Here is a 20,023-nt window from a genome sequence, read left to right as displayed (position 1 = left end):
GAGAAGCACAGCTGTTTTGACACTTGCCATTTTACAAGACGTTGTGGGTACATATATATGCCTGTCTTTAATTACTCTCAAAATATTTCAAATATGACAGTGAAATAGAAAAGCATTTAATTTAATGATAAAGTATGGAAAATGAAGCTGAATTTTAGAGTAACAACAACCTATTCTCTCTCGTTAAGTCTCTACCTTCAAAGATAAAAACCTAAGAGCTGGTCTCATTGAGACGACATCTGGGCTAAGAAATGAAGGAGCCCTGCGGCCGTGTAGGAAGGCATTCCAGACAGACAGCAAGTATGAAGACCCTGAAGTGGGTGTGGGACAGGTGTGTTTGAGAAGTGGCAAGAAGCTGATGTGTCTACAGAGAGATGATGAGTGTGGAGCAGTAGGAAATGAGGTTGGGGAAAATGGGCAGGGGAACGGGACAGACTGTGCAGAGCCTTAGAGGCCATGTGAGGAGGAGCTTAAACAGAGCAGGGCCACAACCAGGGATTTTAGAAGATTATTCTGCAATTAACCAGGCAAGAGGTGATGGTGGTTCAGATGAGTCAGTGCTAACTCGAAGGTTTCTGGCCTGAGACACTGGAAGGATATGTTACCATCTGCAGGGAGAGAGAAAAGGAGTAGATTTCGGACATACTCAGTCTGAGATGTCTATTAGACATCTGAGAGGGGATCTTGTATTTGCAGTTGGATACGTAAGTCTGACCTTCAAGGGAAGGGCCTTGCCCAGTGACACCAATTTTAAGAAGCATCAATATATGGACAGTACAGATGGTCCCTGACTTACAATGGCTCAATTAATGATTTTTCAACCTTCCAGTTGTTTGAAAGTGATAGAAACTATACTTCTAATTTTGAGTTTCCATCTTCTCCCAGGTGATATGCAGTACAATGCCAGGCAGACAGCCACAACACCCAGCCAGCCTCACCACAATGAGATGAACCCATGCTCTCCAGTGCACTGTGCTGCCAGGTGACTGTTCCCAACTATAGGCTGATGTGAGTGTCCTAAGCATATTTCAGGTAGGCTAGGCTGAGCTAGAATGTTCCGTAGTTTACGTGTATTAAATACATTTTCTATTTATGATATTTTCAACTCACAATAGGTTTATTCATAAGGTAACCCCAGCCTAAGTCAAGGGACATCTGTATTTAAGGCCATGGGATCTGACATGTTCACCAAGTGAATAAGTGTATCCTGAAAAGAGAAGAGGCCAAGGACAGAGGCCTGGAATGCTAGTTTTAAGAGGAGAAGAAAAGAGGAATAAACAGCAAAGACAACTGAGAGGAAGAGGCCAGAGAGGACATCTTCTATCTAGAGAACGCCTCCCTGTAAAGTTACAACTAGTGGCTCTTGCCTACATCTATGTGATTGTATAACGTCTGCTATTAGATAAAGACCACATATACATGTGCTATAGATGCGGGGTAGGAATGCAATTATACAAAACAACTTTCAAATAACAAAACAAATGCAATTATAGATAGCAGAAGAAACAATGAGTTATAAAAACTAGCATTACCACTTAATCTTTTCAAATAAAAACATGGATAAATATTTTTTATTCAAGGAAATTTTTCTATAGAACTAAATATTCCTAGCAAAACAGAAACTTTTAAAGCAAAATAAAATAAAAGCATAAACATACACTTACCTCCAAAGATTTAAGGAATGGCAGTGACTCAATAAAGCTTTCATACATTTTCCTCTTTTTGGCATTGTTTTTCACAATTATTCTCCTGAAGGTTACCCTGTCCTACAGGCAGAATATCAAATAAAAGACAGTTAAAAGGTAAATTTTATGGGGGAAAAGCTATACAAATAGTTTCATTTTATTCCCTACAAGAAGCAATGATTGAAGATTCTGAAATAAAAGATTAACATCAGTATACTTTTAATGCAACTCATTTCATATTTTTTTCATCAAGCACAAAATATAATACAGAACCACATAAAATACTGTTTTTTTTTTTTTTTTTAAGGAGGTATCTGTTTACTTTCATGCATAACAGAAATCTGACCAACATGTTGGGCTCTGCCCACAAGGAGGCGCTATCACAGCATTTTTAAAAATGTATACTAGCACTGTGTTCTTTTACTCTGTGTTATGCACTCTATGTTCTTTTTCATATCCACATTATGTCAAAATTTTCTTTTTAAAAATGTGGAGATATGCCCAAAGAAATGATAAATGCTTAAAGTGATGGCTACTCCATTTACCCTGATGTCATCATTATGCATTATGCTGTTATCAAAATAGCACACATACACATACTATGTACCCATAAAAAATTTTTTTTAATGTGAAGGCACAGAGAAATTACAACTATGTTTTTGAGTAAGATCTAATTCCAGTGTTTACCATGTTCATAGTCTAAAATGTTCCTGTTTATGTTTATACTACATGCCCTCAAAAATGCAGAACTCGGTTGAAGAACTAGTACAAATTTTAAGGATACAAGCTCAAAAAATTATTTTCCTAAAAATTTTATTTTAAATAATCTCTCATAAAATATTTTAATTCTTTAATAAAATAATAATTATGTTAGCGTGGCATTCATTAATAAACAATTATACCATTTTAATAAAGTAAAAATTGGGATATATTATTTAATAAATTACTATGCAAACAATTTAATATTTTTTACTTTTATTTTTAATTTTTGTGGGTACATAGTAGGTGTATATTTATGGGGTACATGAGATGTTTTGATACAGGCATGCAACATGAAATACGCACATCATAGAGAATGGGGTATCCGCCCACTCAAGCATTTATCCTTTGAGTTACAAACAATCCAATTACACTTATTTTAAAAATATACAATTTTATTATGTGCTACCAAATACTAGGTCTTATTCATTCTTTCTTATGCCACCATAGTAAGGCTGAATTTAAACAAACTAGTGCAATAGAGAAAAAGGCCAGTATAGATGAAAGTCTCTAGGTGCGATGGGCTGCAACTCAATGTTTCTATCATTCTAAAATCCCTCTGTTGAAATCCTGATCATCCAGGATAGTATTAGGTGGTGGAGTCTTTGGGAGATGGTTAGGTCATGAGGGTGGAGCACTCATGAATCGGATTAATGTCCTTATAAAAGAGATTCTAATGAGCTCCCTTGCCCCTTCCACCACGTGAGAACACAAGAAGAAGATGTTGTCTGTTAAACAGGAAAACAAGCCCTCCCCAGACCCGAATCTTCTGGTGCCTTGATCTTGGACTTCCCAGTGTCCAGACGATGAGAAATAAATGTTTGTTGCTTAAGCCTCCCATTCTGTAACAGTTTGTCACAGCGGCCCAAAAGGACTAGGACACTAGTAAATTAAACATCTTGTTTCCCAATTTGGTATTGGCTGTAATTTGGACTTGTTTTACTCCTAATACTTTTTTTAAAAGAAAATTTTACAGTAATTAGCACAAATATTGAAATTATTTCCAAGCCTGGCTCTGCATCAGAATAAGCTAGAGTACTAAAAAAGATTTCTGAGACACCAGACTTGAATGACTCAAGATCTCTGCATGTAGGGCTCAATAATGTATATTTCATAAATGCTCCCAAAGTGATTCTGATATATAATCGGGTTTGGAAATCAGGTATAACACCATTTTTATGGACAGAGTTTATTGCAAAACAGAGAAGACTCAAAATAGCTTAATGGTTTAGAAACTAATCATAATCAGTTATATCTCTCAGAAAGAATTTACCATTAGTAACCTATCTCTTCACACCCAGTGTGACATATAAAGTCCAGAATTTCAAATACTTTCATCCTGAAGCCATTTCAACAATCCCCTTTCCAAATCATCAGTACAGTCACATAGATCATGTTACCCCTAAGGCTAACAGTGACCAAATATTATTTACAGAGTGAGGCTATACTGCAATGGACTTTTCTCTTGGGCTTTTTTTGCTTATCTTTACACTTATATTTATAAGGCAGACCTCCAGTCTGTTGACCTTAAAAGAAAAATTTCTTTTCTACTCGACTCTCCCTGAGAAGGAGTTATTATAGTCAAGTCGCCCTTAAAAAGCAGGCTTGAAATACTAAGTAATTATGTTAATTATCCTAACATTTTTAGAAAGCTATTATACATCAGGAGGATCATGACAAACTGCCCACTTTTATAAAATTTAGTAACATGTATAGACAACTAAAAATCTCTGAAAATGCTTAATCCTTCTTAGGAACTTAAGTAGTATGTGGACTAGGAAATTCTGGGTCTTTTATACCCAATTAAGGTTTCTACAAGGGGTAAAAACTATCAGTATTCAAAGAGGCCAACCTATAAAATCGTTGATCTTATTCTGAAGATGTGCAAGGAGGCAATTTCCTCACTGTGTGACAATCTGAATCTGAATGGCAACCCCACTGGAATGACTACGTTTGAAAAGTAAACCTTCCTCAATAAAACAGGTCATGGCAGATGCTAGATTTATCCCACCGCTTTAATGACAGGCAAACAAACACTTCTGTGGGTGAAGGACTGTTCTGGTTTGGAGTTTTTTCTTTGCTGGTTCTGGGTATTCAAATCGCTGACAGTTCTTAAAACACTTCAGATGATGAGTTTCCTTCTCCCTGAGACAACTCAGCTTTTCTTTTAAACCTTAAAAAAGTGACTCATCACATTTTTAAATAAGTATATAATAACTGGTTCTAATTAAAAGAAATGTAAAATGTCTTGTCTCTTTGATCAAGAGATATTTTTATCAGCTGAATCGACTTCAGAGTCAAACGCTGAACTGTGACTAAATAATGTGTGACTTCTGTAATGCTATATACAGTCGTCCTTGGAAATGAGACTGTTAACAAACCTCACATTTACTTCAACCTCTTCTCTTTCCACAAAAGGATTTGAGAGAAATAACCAAATAAATGCATGTCAAAACTAGTGGGTGAGCTATTTTCAACAATTTTAAAAGAAAATACATATATTGTAAACATTTCCCTAAATCGATGCTGTTTAAAGTTTGGCCTGACATCAGGCAGTACTGCCACCTCCTGGGAGCTGATGAGAAATGCAAAAATCACAGGCCTCACCCCAGAACCACTGAATCAGAATCCACATTTTAACTGGATTCCCAGGTGATTTGGAAGCACATTAAAGTTTGAGAATCACTACCTTAAATACAATCTTCCAGAAGCAGCTTTAGTAGTGCCTAATAATTTGCATCCTATCATATGTGAAAATACTGCCCGAATATATCTTTAAAACAGCTTTTAAGTCTTGCAGGAATACCACATTAAGAAATATATTTAAAAGTACTAATGCCCAAGTCCCAGTGCTGAAGATTCTGATAAATTTGCCTGTGGTGGGATCTAGGTAAAAGGATTTTTAAAAAATACTCCAGGTAATTCTGATGTGGGGCACATCAGCACAGCGACCAAGCATTTTTTCCCTACACATCTGCTTTTAAATGCAGAGCAGTCACCAATCAATTTATATCAACAAGAGCATCCTTTTATACTGGTTTCTCAAACTCCAAATTTCTGATGCAGTAGGTCAGAATCAGTGGGTGGGGCCCCAGAATGGGCATTTCTAAAAAGTTTCCAAGTGATACAGCTGCCAGTGTTCACGGGACCACACTCTGGGAGCCACCAATTTATCAGATTATAATACTTACTTCAGAAAGCTATCTGAGGAAAAGTACTGAAGGTTGTGTTTGTATGGCTCGTTATTTTCTAAGAGTGGGTAAGACAGGAGCATTCTGACTCTGAGTGTCTTTCCTGGGCCACCAGGTCCTAAGATCCTGACGGGACTGGAGGAGTGGGGGCAATGACATGAGGATCTGAGTGCAGTCTTAGTGCCCTACAGTTCAGCATTCAGTGGCTGCTTAATAAATTACCTGATGACTGATGATCTTTAAATTAAAATACTACATGTGGCAATGTGTAACACTGTCATAGCAATTGCTACAAATCATAACATTCAGGTCAAATAAATATTTTACTCACCAAACCCCACAGAGCACCAGGAGAGGTAGCAGTGATTGTAGCTGCTCTGGGTGTATTGTACATTAAGGCCAGTTCGCCGAAACTCCCACGATTATCATAGTTACCAACACATCTTCCAACACCATCACATTTCACATAAATATCATATGTGCCTCTGTTGGACATATGTAGATTGGAGGTTAATTCAAATAAAATCTCATTAAAATAAAACATTATTTCAGAAAAGAGCCCTGTGAAATAAAATCATATTTCCAGCCTGTTTATCCCCTCCGATGACAAGTAATAAAGGGGAATCCATCTGTGCCATCTGTTCCAGACCATGTGCCTGCTGGGAAAAATGGAACTAACCAATAAAAATTTGGAATAACAAATGATAAAACTATAACTAAAGACTATAACCAAATAGTATATGCATAAAAAACCACCTGGAGAGGCCAGGCCTCACACCTGTAATCACAGCACTTTGGGGGGCCGAGGCGGGCGGATCACCTGAGGTTAGGAGTTTGAGACCAGCCTGGCCAACATGGTGAAACCCTGTCTCTACGGAAAATATAAAATATTAGCCAGGCGTGATGGTGGGATCCCATAATCCCAGCTACTCGGGAGGCTGACGCAGGAGAATCGCTTGAACCCGGGAGGCGGAGGTTTCAGTGAGCATTTCGGCCTGGGCGTCAAGAGCGAAACTCCATTTCAAAAAAAAAAAAAAAAATCATCTGAAGAGGCTGGGTGTGATGGCTTACTTACACCTGTAATTCCAGCAATTTGGAATTCCAAGGTGGGAGGATCACTTTAGCCCAGGAGTTCAAGACTAGCCTGGGCAACATAGCAAGATTCGATCTCTACAAAAAAATTAGCCTTAAAAAATGAAAGAAAATCATCTGAAGAAACATTTATCAAACCACTGACTATAGTTATCTAAGAGCACAAGAATAGTGAGGGATTCTAGGCACATTGGCTATTTAAGAGTTTCTGTTTGTAACATGAACATATTATTACTTTTGTGATCAGAAAAAAGTAACTTTTTAAGAAGAATCTAGCTATAGCAATTTGGTTAGCCACTACTCTACAAAACTTACTAGTGTCCTTTATAATCTATGGCAGAGGTTGGCAAACTATAGCCCACAAACTGGCTGCTTTTGTAAATAAAGTTTCACTGCAATTATAAACACTGTTTGTTTATGTGTTATCTATGGCTGGTTTTATGCTACAACTGCAGAGCTGAGTTGTTGCAACAGAGAACATAGCGGCCTGCAACGCCAAAAGTATTTACTCTCTGGCCCTTTACTTTAGATCAACCCCCATTCTAAAGTTAAAAAGTAGAAATTCAGACTAGATATCTAACTCTGGTCTTTTCACAGTTTTTTTGGTGCTTATCTTTTAACTGGGGTTCTTTTTCTAGGCAAATAAGGTTCAGTTTGCATGTCACTGCACTTCATATTACCCAGACCCTATATTCACGTAAACTGCATTCTTCGTGTGGATGACTGACTTTCCACATACTGTATTTTATCAGAGAACATGCTTTCAAGGCTTGCACCTATGAGGGCAGACAGAAAAAATTCTTTGGCTTATATTCTGTTGACTAAACCCTAACAAAGACAAAGGGTGGGGCTGTGCTGCTAAAAAAAAAAAAAAAAAAAAAAAAAAGTGGCTTTTAACATTAGAAAATTATTATGCCCAGGCCTGGTACCTCATGCCTCTAATTCCAATGCTTTGGGAGGCCAAGATGGGAGGATCATTTGAAGCCAGGAGTTCAAGACCAGCCTGGGCAACATAGCAAGACTCTGTCTCTACAAAAAACTGAAAAATTAGTCAAGCATGGTGGCACATGCCTGTACTCCTAGCTACTTGGAAGGCTGAAGCAAGAGGATTGCTTGGGCCCAGGAGTTCAAGGCTGCAGTGAGCTGTGACTGCACCACTACACTCCAGCCTAGGCAAGAAAGTGAGACATTCTCCCTGTCCCTCCAAAAAAGAAAGAAAAGGATTATTAATAATAAAGAAGCAATAAGAGCAGAAACATGATAGACAATAGATACTATTACTAAGGAAGAAAATAATTGGTTTCGCAGCCAGACCACAGTGGCTCACGCCTGTAATCTCAGCACTTTGGGAGGCTGAGGTGGGCAGATTACAAGATCTGGAGTTTGAGACCAGCCTGGCCAACATGGTAAAACCCCACCTCTACTAAAAATACAAAAAAACTAGCCAGGCGTGGTGGCAGCCACCTGTAATCCCAGCTACCTGGGAGGCTGAGGCAGGAGAATCGCTTGAACCCAGGAGGGCAGAAGTTGCAGTGAGCCGAGACCGCGCCACTGCACTTCAGCCTGGGCAACAGAGCAGATTCCATTTCAAAAAAAAGGGAAAAGAATTGGTTTTCAATGTAATTCATGGATAGAATGACTGTTTCGAGGGAAACTACTAGAATTTGTCCCATGGATAATCATTTTTCAAGTACAGGTTGAGTTTCCCTCATCCAAAATTTTTAGAATCAGAAGTGTTATAGATTTTAGACATTTTCAGATTTTAGAATATTTGTATATACAGAATGAGGTTATCTTGGGAATGAGACCTAAGTCTAAATACAAAATTAATTTATGTTTCATATATACCTTATACATACAGTCTGAGGATAATTTTATTTAATATTTTAAGTAATTTTGTGCATGAAACCAAATTTGTGTACACTGAACCATCAGAAAGCAAAGGTGTCATTATCTCAGCCACCCATGTGAACAATCTGTGGTTGTTCAGCATTAGCATCATTCCTGACTCTCAATTTATATGCTACCAATAAGCCATCATTTTTTACTTGTATTCACACATAAGTACTCAACAGTAAAAAATATGACATACCATTAATACAATAAAAAATAATGTGTTTGGGGTAACTAAGCAGCACAGCAGCATCCCCAGAGTACCTGCACCGGCTGCCAAACAAGAGCAACCACAAACAATGGCAGGCCTGCAGTCTCCACCTACAATGCTGTGTTCTGATTAAAGTTACTGTATGTCATACACTAACCCCTTCGGGGATGCTGAACAAGCTGTTGTGTGCCTGCATTTTGACTGTGAACCATCACATGAGGTCAGGTGTGGAATTTCCACTTGTGCCATCATGTTGGCGCTCAAAATGCTTTGGAGTTTGGAGCATTTCAGATCTTCAGACTAGCAATGCTATAGATTAAACTCCTCAATTTACTAAACTATTTACACTTTTGCACTGAAACTGTTCTCTACACTCACTACTTTGAATAGGGTAAAACACAGCAAAATGTGCTGAGGAAAAGTAAAATGAGCTACCAGTACAGTTGAAATCACATCAGTCTAAAGTCTGTTAAAATACCGCAGGCTAGGCCGGGCACACTGACTTACACCTGTAATCCCACCACTTTGGGAGACCAAGGCAGGCGGATCACCTGAGGTCAGGAGTTCGAGACCAGCCCGGCCAACATGGTGATACCTCGTCTCTACTGAAAATACAAAAATTAGCTGGGTGTGGTGGCAGGCACCTGTAGTCCCAGCTACTCTGCAGGCTGAGGCATGAGAATCGCTTGAAACTGGGAAGCAGAGGTTGCAGTGGGCCGAGGTCACACCACTGCACTCTAGCCTGGGCGACAGAGCAAGACTGTGCAAAAAAGAAAAAAAAAAACCCTTGGGCTGTTTTTTTCACACAGATTTCTTCTCTGATAATGTGAGGCCTCAGGCAGGGCAGAGCCCCAGAAAGAGAATGAACAGGGCAAGAGACCTGGCTGTGGAGTTGGCTCTATGCCAGTCATTTGGGTGATCTGAACCAAGTGCTGTCACTTCTGTGTGCCTGCATGTTTTCATCTATCAAATGGGTGACTAGGATCTAACTGAAAAGGGAACAGACTACATACAAGTGTAAGGTAGTTTTGAAAGTCAAAGATCCCCACTAAATGATTAAGATCGTAGAGGGTTAGGGTTTCTCATACACTTCTACAATCAAACACACTTAGGTGCATTTCTGAGGTGTTGCACCGATGAAAGCTATTAATGATATAAAAATCATTATTTTGATTCACATATAGATAACTGGTTTATTCTACTCTAAAATCTTGGCTAATGCTTCAGTCATAGGTCACCAGGCATTAGGGATGAGGGAATGGGACAATCAGTGAAAACTCTTGATTTAAAGAGCATGAGTGACTGATGCATGAGAGATACCACCCACAGAGCCAAAATAATGAAATGAGGCTTCAGGAGACCAAAGGGGTCATTTTCACCAAGACCTCTGAGGTGAACACAACTCGACCCAGAGAGAAAACATAATCCAGTGAGTCGGGCTGGGAGAGGACCTGCGTTCCACACAGAAGGGGAGAGGTCAGGGATGCGAACACTCATTATTGTTTTACAAAAGTGAAGAAATAAGGAGTCAGCTCAGGCTGCTCTGCTGTTAGATTTTAGGATTCATCTATTGCATAAGGCACATTGTTCTATGATGAGGTAAAGCACAACTTAAATTTCCTGAAAACAGATTTTCAACATAAATGTAAGACTTCTTTAAATAATTATAGAGTTTTTAAAGACAAATATAATAATATACAATTCTTGGAAGGATGCACAAACTACTCACTATACAGACTGGATGCTGTTGAAGCAGCAGGAAGATAGACTTACTTTTCACCTTTTATTCCCCTGTGAAATATTTGCATTTTCTATTTTTATTTATTTATCTATTTATTTATTATTTGAGACGGAGTTTCACTCTTGTTGCCCAGACTGTAGTGCAAATGGCGCAATCTCGGCTCACTGCAACCTCCACCTCCCGGGTTCAAGCAATTCTCCTGCCTCACTCAGCCTCCCAAGTAGCCGGGATTACAGGTGTATACCACCATACCGGGCTAATTTTTCTTGTATTTAGTAGAGACGGGGTTTCACCACGTTGATCAGGCTAGTCTTGAACTCCTGACCTCAAGTGATCCACCGGTCTCATCCTCCCAAAGTTCTGAGATTACAGGCGTGAGCCACTGCACCCAGCCAATTCTGAATTTTTTAAACCATGAGCATGTTTTACATAGTTTAAAAAAAAAAAACTTTTAAGAAATACCAATTGAAGTCTACTGTGAATTAACATCTTAGATGCCATATTATACTGCTGTTCTTACTGTAATAGGCATCTAGTACATATTAATGCCATCACACATCTCTCAATTAGAATTTGGCAAATGAAGATGCTCACGTTAAATGACTGACATTTACAGATTAGACTAACCAAAAGTCATCAGTTCCTCTATAACCTATGCCTCTTTTCATGATCCACTGTGGCTTCACTGCATGTACTCACAACAGGTTTACAGTGCCTACTATGTAGTAATTAGAGTAGTGGCAATAACAAGTATCCTGTATTAACCTGTCAGTTGCCATAATAATGGTTGAGATTTTACACAAAAGGTTCTTTAAATTTCAATAGTAAGGCTGGACAAAACTTACCTATCAATTACATAAAAGTTGTCACCATCGTCACCTTGATCAATTACATGCTCCCCATCTTTGACCAATTTTTCAAACATGGCATCTAATACTTGAGACATCTGCTCCTATTTTTAAAAAAGATGGGATATAATCTTTACGTTTATCTAGGACATGTTTTCTTAAGTAACCATAATTATATTTCTGTGAACAAGTCCAAAGAAATGGAAATATCATAACTACCATTAAATGTTGTCAGAAAAATACACAGTAGTCTTTCTTACCACATACAAATAATTATATTACAAATATATACAAATGATTATATACTTTCATATTCAGTATTTGAATGAAAGTAATTATAATTAGTCTGTTTCAGAATATTTGCAACTATCACCACTTTGAAATGAAAATTTAACCACCAAACCACCACATACCTTGTGAAATATAATCTTAGCAACTAAAAAGGATCAGGTTAGTAAGGAATTATTTCAAATTTCTTTTAAAGATACCCATTTTTAAAAACTTCCTTAGTCATCACTAAAATCTGTGTACAGAAAACCTAAATACTTGGTGAATTTAGATCCTGATTCCAATCTTCTTTTTGGTTTAGCACCAAAATAAAAACAGAACAAAATAGAAAACAACAAAGCGAACCAAAAATGACTGTGGCAAATAATATGTCACTATTCACTGTCACTACGGTTGGCTTCAAGCTGCAACCACTGAGCTCACTAGGGCAGATTTGTCAGAAACATCAAAAATATTATTCAACAACTAATTAAACTATGTAAAATGTTTATTCTGCCAAAGTGTGATTGACAAGGCTCAAGGATAAACTTCAAACTAATAAGAATAAACTAGGAGGTGAAAGAAATCTTTAATCAGAACAAATACCGGAATAATTCAAAGAACTTCAAAAAGACAAAATAAATGGATATGAGGAAATACTACAATATAATGGAAATCTAAAGACTCAGAGGGTTATTTGTTCTGCTACTTATTAGCTCTGAGCCCTTGGTCAGGTCACTCCTTATGGGTGTACAAAAGGTGTAATGCTAACTGCCCATGCCAAAATCAATTACTATTATACATAAATTAAGGAGTTGAAGATAGATTCAAAGCAGAACAAAGATGCAAGTGGAAAACACAGGTTGAAGAAACAAGATATTCTGGATAGAGAGGATAACAGATCACATGTGATTCTCTTCCTTTTGAGACCACATGAAAATGTTACAAGGCATATGAAGATATGAATCTACAGTTGTATAGAGTACAGGAAGGGAAAACGGATGGATGAGAGAGTTTCAGGGCGAAAGTAAGTAACATGTGGCAGAGAGAGCTGCCCCAAGTAGCACAGGTGAGACTGCAGTGTGGACGGGCCAATATGCCTTGTGGAGCACCAGGAGGCTCCCAAGTGGGTAACACCTGGCTCTGCCGGCGTGGGACTGAGACACAAAGCTAAAAACAAGCGGACTGATTTAAAGTCCTGCAGAGATTAGTTGACACCTTCCTTCAAAATCCCTCTACCCTAATACAGAATGCCTAGCAGCCAAATGTGGACTCTCAACTCTTCCCAGACAAAAGATCAGAGAGAAACTAAACAAATTAGAACTAGAACAGATACGGTGAACACTGGTGCCCTAGAACAAAAACTTTCACTTGGTAGGACTTAGGGGTTCCCCAATGTAACAGCTGGCTCCCTGTCAGCTCAAGCTAAACAGTGCACTGGTTGACAGACCTGCCCTACTTACCCAGAGCTCTAAATCAGCTTTATGTTGCTCCCCTGGTAGCCTACAAGACTAAGATAAACAGCAAAATGACAATACATGAAATAGGTATTTCAGGAATCATAAAGAGCTTTTGCAGAGACATTTAAGATGATATATCCATGAGACCAAAAAACAAAATAGGATAGTTAGGAAAAGAGCAAATCAGAGAAAAATATGTGGTTTGGAAATCAAAAATATGATGGTCTTTTTTTTTTTTTTTTCCTTTAAAACAGATTTTTTTTTTGGCAGGTTGCAGTGGCTCACGGCTACAATCCCAGCACTTTAGGAGGCCAAGGCAGGCAGATTGCTTCAGCCCGGGAGTTTGAGACCAGCCTGGACGACACGGCAAAACCCTGTCTCTACCAAAACAAATAGCTGGGCACGGTGGGGCACACCTGTAGTCTCAGCTACTCGGGAGGCTGAGGTTGGAGGACTGCTTGAGTCTGGGAAGTTGAGGCTTCAGTGAGCTGTCATCACACCACTGAGTTCCAGCCTGGGCAACAGAGTGAGACTCTGTCTCAAAAAAATGAGCAGTCTCAGCTACTCAGGAGAGGCCGAGATTGGAGGACTGCTTGAGCCTCAGAGGTTGAGGCTGCAGTGAGCTGTGACTGCTCCACTGCACTCCAGCCTGGGCAATAGAGTGAGACTCTGTCTCAAAAGTAAAAAATAAAAAATAAAATAGACTTTTTTAAAGCAGTTCTAAGCTCACAGGAACACTAAGCAGAAAGTACAGACATATTCCACATATCCTCTGCCCCCCACACATGGCACAGACTCCCCCATGATAAACATCCTCCACCAGAGTGGCAAATTTGTTACAAGTGATAAATCTACACTGACATCATTATCATTCGAAGTCCATAGTTTATATTAGGATTTGCTCTTGGTGGTGTACATTCTATGCGTTTGACAAATGTATAAAGACATGTATCCACCATTACAATTTCTTTAAAAGTAAATAAAAGAGTAAGAAGATAAATCACCAAACACCTCAAAAAAAAAGTCAATAAAGAGATGAAAAGAAAGGAGTGTCAGAGACAGTAACAGAGAAAACAAAAAGGAGGAAATATAAACAATACAGGATGAATTTTCTAGACCCAAAGGACACAGGTTTTCAGACCAAAAGGGCACACACTCAAGTACCCAGCACAATCAATGACCATAAATCCCCACACTAGGATGAAAGAATGTGTTTTCAGAACACTAAAGATAAAAGATCTGCAAAGCTTCCAGAAAAAAGAAAGGGGGATTCTTAGAAACATGAAAAGTTACTCAACTTCTCTCAAAATGAAGAGAAATCCAAATTCAAATCGAAATGAGATGCCACTATTCACTTGCCAGATTCAAAAAGATACAAATGTTAGAATATCACACTGTGTTGGAGACCGTGTGGGAAAGGAGGCATTCTCACACAGACTTCTGGTGAGAAGGTAACATGGAACAAACTCTAAAAAAGCAATTTGTCAAAATTTAATAAAATTTCAGATATGCATAATCTTCTACCTCACTGTTCCTTTTCTAGGAAGTTATTATATAGCTATTTATAAAATGCATCAGCATTTTTCTTTGCATCACAATAGCAGAAGACTGGAAACAAACTAATAGTTTATCAACAGGGCACTGGATAAATAAACTGTCATAGATTCATTCACCAAAAAGCTCTGATGCTGTAGGCATATAGGGATTTTCAGACACCTTTCTTTCAAAGGAGTCAGTGGCAGCGAGAGAACACTAAAAGAAGGGTAATCAAGAAATGTGAAAACCTGCAATGGGGGAATTTCAGGAAACAAGGCATTTAGGTGACAGAAAAGAAGACCTATATGAGAATACATCAGCTATCTTCTGTTCAAACCATGACATCAGTAGTTCTAGAGGCCATAACTGGGACTGTTGGGTGGAAGTTTCATGAAGGTTTTGGCACAATGTAAAGACCTGCCCAGGAATGAGAGCTGTCTAGCAGTGACAAGGGCTGCCTTGCAAAAAAATTTGCCTTTTCCAGAATGTTAAACAGTTGGAATCATGCAGCACACAGCCTTTCCACATTGGCTTCTTTCACTTAATATTATGCATTTAAGGTTCTTCCATGTCTTCCATGTCTTTTCATAACAAGATCACTCATTTTGTCCACTGTCTAGATGTACCACAGTTTATTTATCCATTCACATACTGAACAACATCTTGGTTGCTTCCAAGTTCTGGCAATTTTGAATAAAGCTGCTACAAATAGCTGTGTACAGGTTTCTGTGTGGACCTAAGTTTTCAACTCCTTTGAGTAAATACCAAGGAGCATTACTGCTGGAGAGGATGGTAAGAGTATGTTTAGTTGTAAGAGACACCACTAAACAATCTTCTAAAATGACTGTACCATTTTGCATTCTCACCAACAATGAGTTCTTAAACCACCTATGTTCACCAGCATTTGGTGCTGTCAGTGTTCCGAATTTTGGCCATTCTAATAGATGTGCAGTAGTATCTCATTATTGTTTTAAGTTGCATTTCCCTGATGACATGTGATGTGGAGCATCTTTTCATAAGCCATTTGTGTATCTTTTTCAGCAAGGTGTCTGTTAACATCTTTGGTCCATTTTTTAATCTGATGGTTTACTACTGTTGAGTTCTTTGTATATTTTGGATAACAGTCCTTTATCAAGCTGTGTCTTTTGCAAATATTTCCTCCCAGTCTGAGACCGTCTTTTCATTCTGCTGACGTGTCTTTTGCAGCAAAGAAATTTTTAATTTTAATGAAGTCCAGCTTATCAATTCTTTCTTTCATGGATGTGCCTTTGGTGTTACATCTAAAAAGTTATCACAAAATCCAAGGTCATCTAGATTTTCTCCCATGTTATCACCTAGGAATTTTATAGTTTTGTATTTTACATTTAGATCTGTGGTCTATTTTGAGTTAATTTTTGTGAAGAATATAAAGTCCATTTATAGATTCATTTTTCAGAAGTCTAGTTTTTACAGCACCATTTGTTGAAAAGACTATCTTTACTTCATTGTGTTGCCTTTGCTCCTTTGTCAAAGATCAGTTAACTTCATTTAAGTGGGGCTGTTACTGGGTTCTCTGTCCTGTTCCACTGATCAATTTGTACATTCTTTTGCCAATACTACACTGTCGTGATTACTGTCACTTTATACTAAGTCTTGAAGTCAGTTAGTATTAGTACTTTAACTTTGTTATTTTCCTTCAATATTGTGTTAGCTCTGCTAGGTCTTCTGCCTCTCCAAACTTCAGGATCAGTTTGTTGGGATTGCAGTGAATCTACAGATCAACTGGGGAAAAACTGACATCTTGACAATACTAGGTCTTCCTATCCATGAACATGGAAATCTCTCCATGTATTAAGTTCTTCCTTGATTTCCTTCATAATTTTATAGTTTTCCTCACATAGATCTTATACATATTTTTGTTAGATTTACATCTAAATATTTCATTTTGGGGGGATGGTATGGTATGGTATTTTTAATTTCAAATTCCACTTGTTCACTGCTGATATAAAGGAAAGTGATTAACTTTTGTATATTAACCTTGTATCCTGCAACCTTGTTATAATCACTTACTAGCTCTGGAAGCCTTTCCCATTTTCTACTTAATCATGTCATCTGTGAAAAAAGACAGGTACATTTCTTCCTTCTCAATACATTTCACTACACTTTCTTGTCTTATTGCATTAGTCAAGACTTTTAGCAGTATGTTGAAAAGGAGTGGTGAGAGGGAACTACAAATTTGTTGAGGTGAACTTCACATAACATAAAATTAATCACTTTGTCTTCCTTTTTTAAAATTGTAACTATCCTGGTGGGGATGAAATGGTATTTTCCCATTTCTAAATTGGAAATTTTGTCTTTTTACTGTTGAGTTGTGTTACTTATGTATTTTGGATACCAGATCTTTATCAGATATATGATTGGCAAATAATTTTCTCTTCTGCAGACTGTCTTCACTTTTTAAAATAATGCCCTTTGAGGTACAAAAATGTTACATATGTGTAAAGTCCTATTTATCTCTTTTTTCTTTTCTTCTTATGCTTTTGGTGTCTAAGAGTCCAATGCTAAATATAAGACCATAAAGACTTACTCCTATGTTTTCTTCTAAGAGTTTTATAGTTTAAGCTCCTATATCTTTGGCCTTTGATCCCTTCTGAATTAATTCTGGTATATGCAAAGGAGTCCAGCTTTGTTCTTTTGTGTGTGGATATCCAGTGATATCCAGTGATTCAGCACCATTTGTAGAAGAAACTATTCTTTTTCTATTGAATGGTCTTAACACTCTTGTGGGAAAATCAATTGGCCATAAGTATATACGTTTATTTCTAGATTCTCAATTCCATTCAATTGTTCTATATGTCTACCCCAGCCCAGTATATTGTTTTGATTACCGTAGCTTTTCAATAAGTTTAAAATTAAGAAATGTGAATCCTGCAAATTCGTTCTTCTTTTTAAATATCGTTTTGGTTACTTGGAATCTGCTGTTATATGTACAATTATATCATAGTGGCAACAGCAAAACATTAATGTGTTATCATGATTTAGCTTTATAATACATAAAAGCTACTAGTTTAAACTTGTATAAACAATACTGATGAACATATTTTTTAAAAAGAATATAGAACCTCTATAAATACTGATACATTGTTAAATTTGAAAAGAACAGGGCAGGGCAGGCACAGTGGCTCACGCCTACAATCCCAGCACTTTGGGAGGCTGAGGCAGGCAAATCACTTGAGGTCAGGAGTTCCAGACCAGCCTGGCCAACACAGCGAAACTCCATGTCTACTCAAAAAAACAAAAATTAGCTGGCCATGGTGGTGCACACCTGTAGTCCAACTACTCGGAAGGCTGAGGCACGAGAATCACTTGAACCCAGGAGGCAGAGGTTGCAGTGAGCCACGATCATGCCACTACACTCCAGCCTGGGCAACAGAGAAAGACTCTCCAAAAAAAAAAAGAAGAAAGAAAAGAAAGGAAAAAAAGGAAAGGAAGAAAGAAAGGAGGAAAGGAGGAAAGGAAGAAAGGAAGAGAGACAGAAAGACAGAAAGAAAGAAAGAAAGAAAGAAAGAAAGAAAGAAAGAGAACAGGGCATAACAGTGTGTTAATTTTTTTGCCACCAAAATTTGAAAAAGAATATACTTGTATGTGTATTGCATGACCCTGGAAAAATATACAAGATAGTACTAAAAGAACGTGGCTCCTAAGAAACTGGGTTTCTGAGAGGCAGAGGTGGAAAGGAGATTTCCTTTCACTGACTACTCTTTTGTTTTTTTTTGAATGTTTGTCAATTTTACGTGTTTACTGATTTATATTTTTTAATTAACTAAAAAAACTCTAATTAAACTGAGAACATAATTTTACATCTTCATATGGGCTAAGAAAAACTTTCGGAAGAATGATGATGATGGGTTTGCAGGAAGTGGTTTTCATCCCCTTCTTGGGTCCCTGTGTGAGTTCTGGCATCTTTTTGCGGAACAGCAGCCAAGGTTGAAGATGAAGCCAAGGTAGCAGTGAAACAGACCTTTCTTGATGTAGCGCTAATTGGCCCCACAGGGACCACTCTACCCAAATGAGTTCATCAACTCAGGCAACATATGGTCACCTATCAAAATTATAAAAGCTGATTAAATGATTTACTAATATTTTGTTTTGCTTGCTATTTATATTTTGACTTTTTTAAGGCAGGTAGAGGGTGAACATCAGCTTTACTGATTGGTTCTGACTCTAAATGTCAAATGGGGAAAAAAGATGAAATAAATTGCTACATTAACTATTTTGTGATGTTGGAATTAGCTGCATTTGAAAACATTATAGAACTGAAGAATTCATACATGGATATATGAAAAAGCAATTCCTGATAAAATACAGACAGGTGTCTGTTCTAGTCAATCAAAATGTAATTTCCCCATAATTATGCACAGAGTGAAAAGAACTTAGGAAATATTTAATATGCAGAGGCTTATCATGATGACTGACAACTACTGTAGGAAATCCACATTTAATTCTCCTACAGAATGCCAATTCAAGACTGAGCTCAGTAAAGGGCTCTGACTCACTTAAGAAATAACAATTTACTCTTCATTAATGAAAGAGCCTATCATATAGCCTAAGAAAACTGTTTCAGTTAGCCTCAAATTAGAAATATTTCAGAAGGAAAATGGCCTACTGAGTGGAGCATTAAAATATTCATGAAAAGAATATCTTCAAAGAGATTAATAATTATAAACGCTGTGCTCAACATATGAATATACAGCTCTCCAAGGAAAAATGTTCTGAAGTCTAGGAAGTGCAAGATTTTCAAACTAAATAATGACTTCAGGAAATTCAAATGAGATAGTAGACACAAAGCCAAGATCATTCTTCTTGCTAATTAGTAGTTTCCCCTTCCTCCTTCAAGTTTTCCCATTTCAGGAAAAGGTAGCAACTTCATAGTCACTCCAGCTAGACACTTTCCTTCAGTCCCCAACTAAATCGATCACCAAGTACCAAATTCTGCTAATCTTTTTTTGTGAAACCCTTCTTTTCTGTCTGTCCCTTTCCCCCTTCCCTGGAGTTCAGACCCATTTCTTTTCCCTAGATCATGACCTGGTTTTCTACTGGGCTCTACTCTTTTGTTCTTGTCTGCTTCCCCCATTTTTCTCCCCTCTTTAACTCCTCCTCGACATTACCACCAAAGTGACCTTAGAAAAATCTGATAGTTACATTCTCTGACTAAAATTCTTCAGCCGTGCCCATTGCCCACAAGGCAGTCCAGTGCCACAGCACAGCATTGAAGAAAGAATGGGCCTTCCTGATACAGCACCCATATCTTAGCTCCATCACTCCCATCACTAGATGGAGGCCATCCATCACCGGACGGTT

General features: G+C 37.9%; 1 protein-coding gene across 1 annotated transcript in view; it reads right to left on the bottom strand.

Moving 5' to 3' along the window:
* Window positions 1-20,023, bottom strand: part of PRKAR2B (protein kinase cAMP-dependent type II regulatory subunit beta) — a 114,591-nt gene that overhangs the window by 9,026 nt on the left and 85,542 nt on the right. Inside the window, exons 5-7 of the mRNA XM_007982525.3 lie at window positions 11,418-11,524; window positions 5,967-6,120; window positions 1,665-1,766 (exon numbers count right to left, since the gene is read on the bottom strand). Coding sequence (XP_007980716.1) covers window positions 1,665-1,766; window positions 5,967-6,120; window positions 11,418-11,524 — 363 coding nt within the window. The remainder of the gene's footprint in view (window positions 1-1,664; window positions 1,767-5,966; window positions 6,121-11,417; window positions 11,525-20,023) is intronic.

Source organism: Chlorocebus sabaeus, chromosome 21, assembly GCF_047675955.1.
Source record: "Chlorocebus sabaeus isolate Y175 chromosome 21, mChlSab1.0.hap1, whole genome shotgun sequence".
Classification (NCBI taxonomy): domain Eukaryota; kingdom Metazoa; phylum Chordata; class Mammalia; order Primates; family Cercopithecidae; genus Chlorocebus; species Chlorocebus sabaeus.
This window is presented reverse-complemented; position numbering and strand designations above follow the sequence as displayed.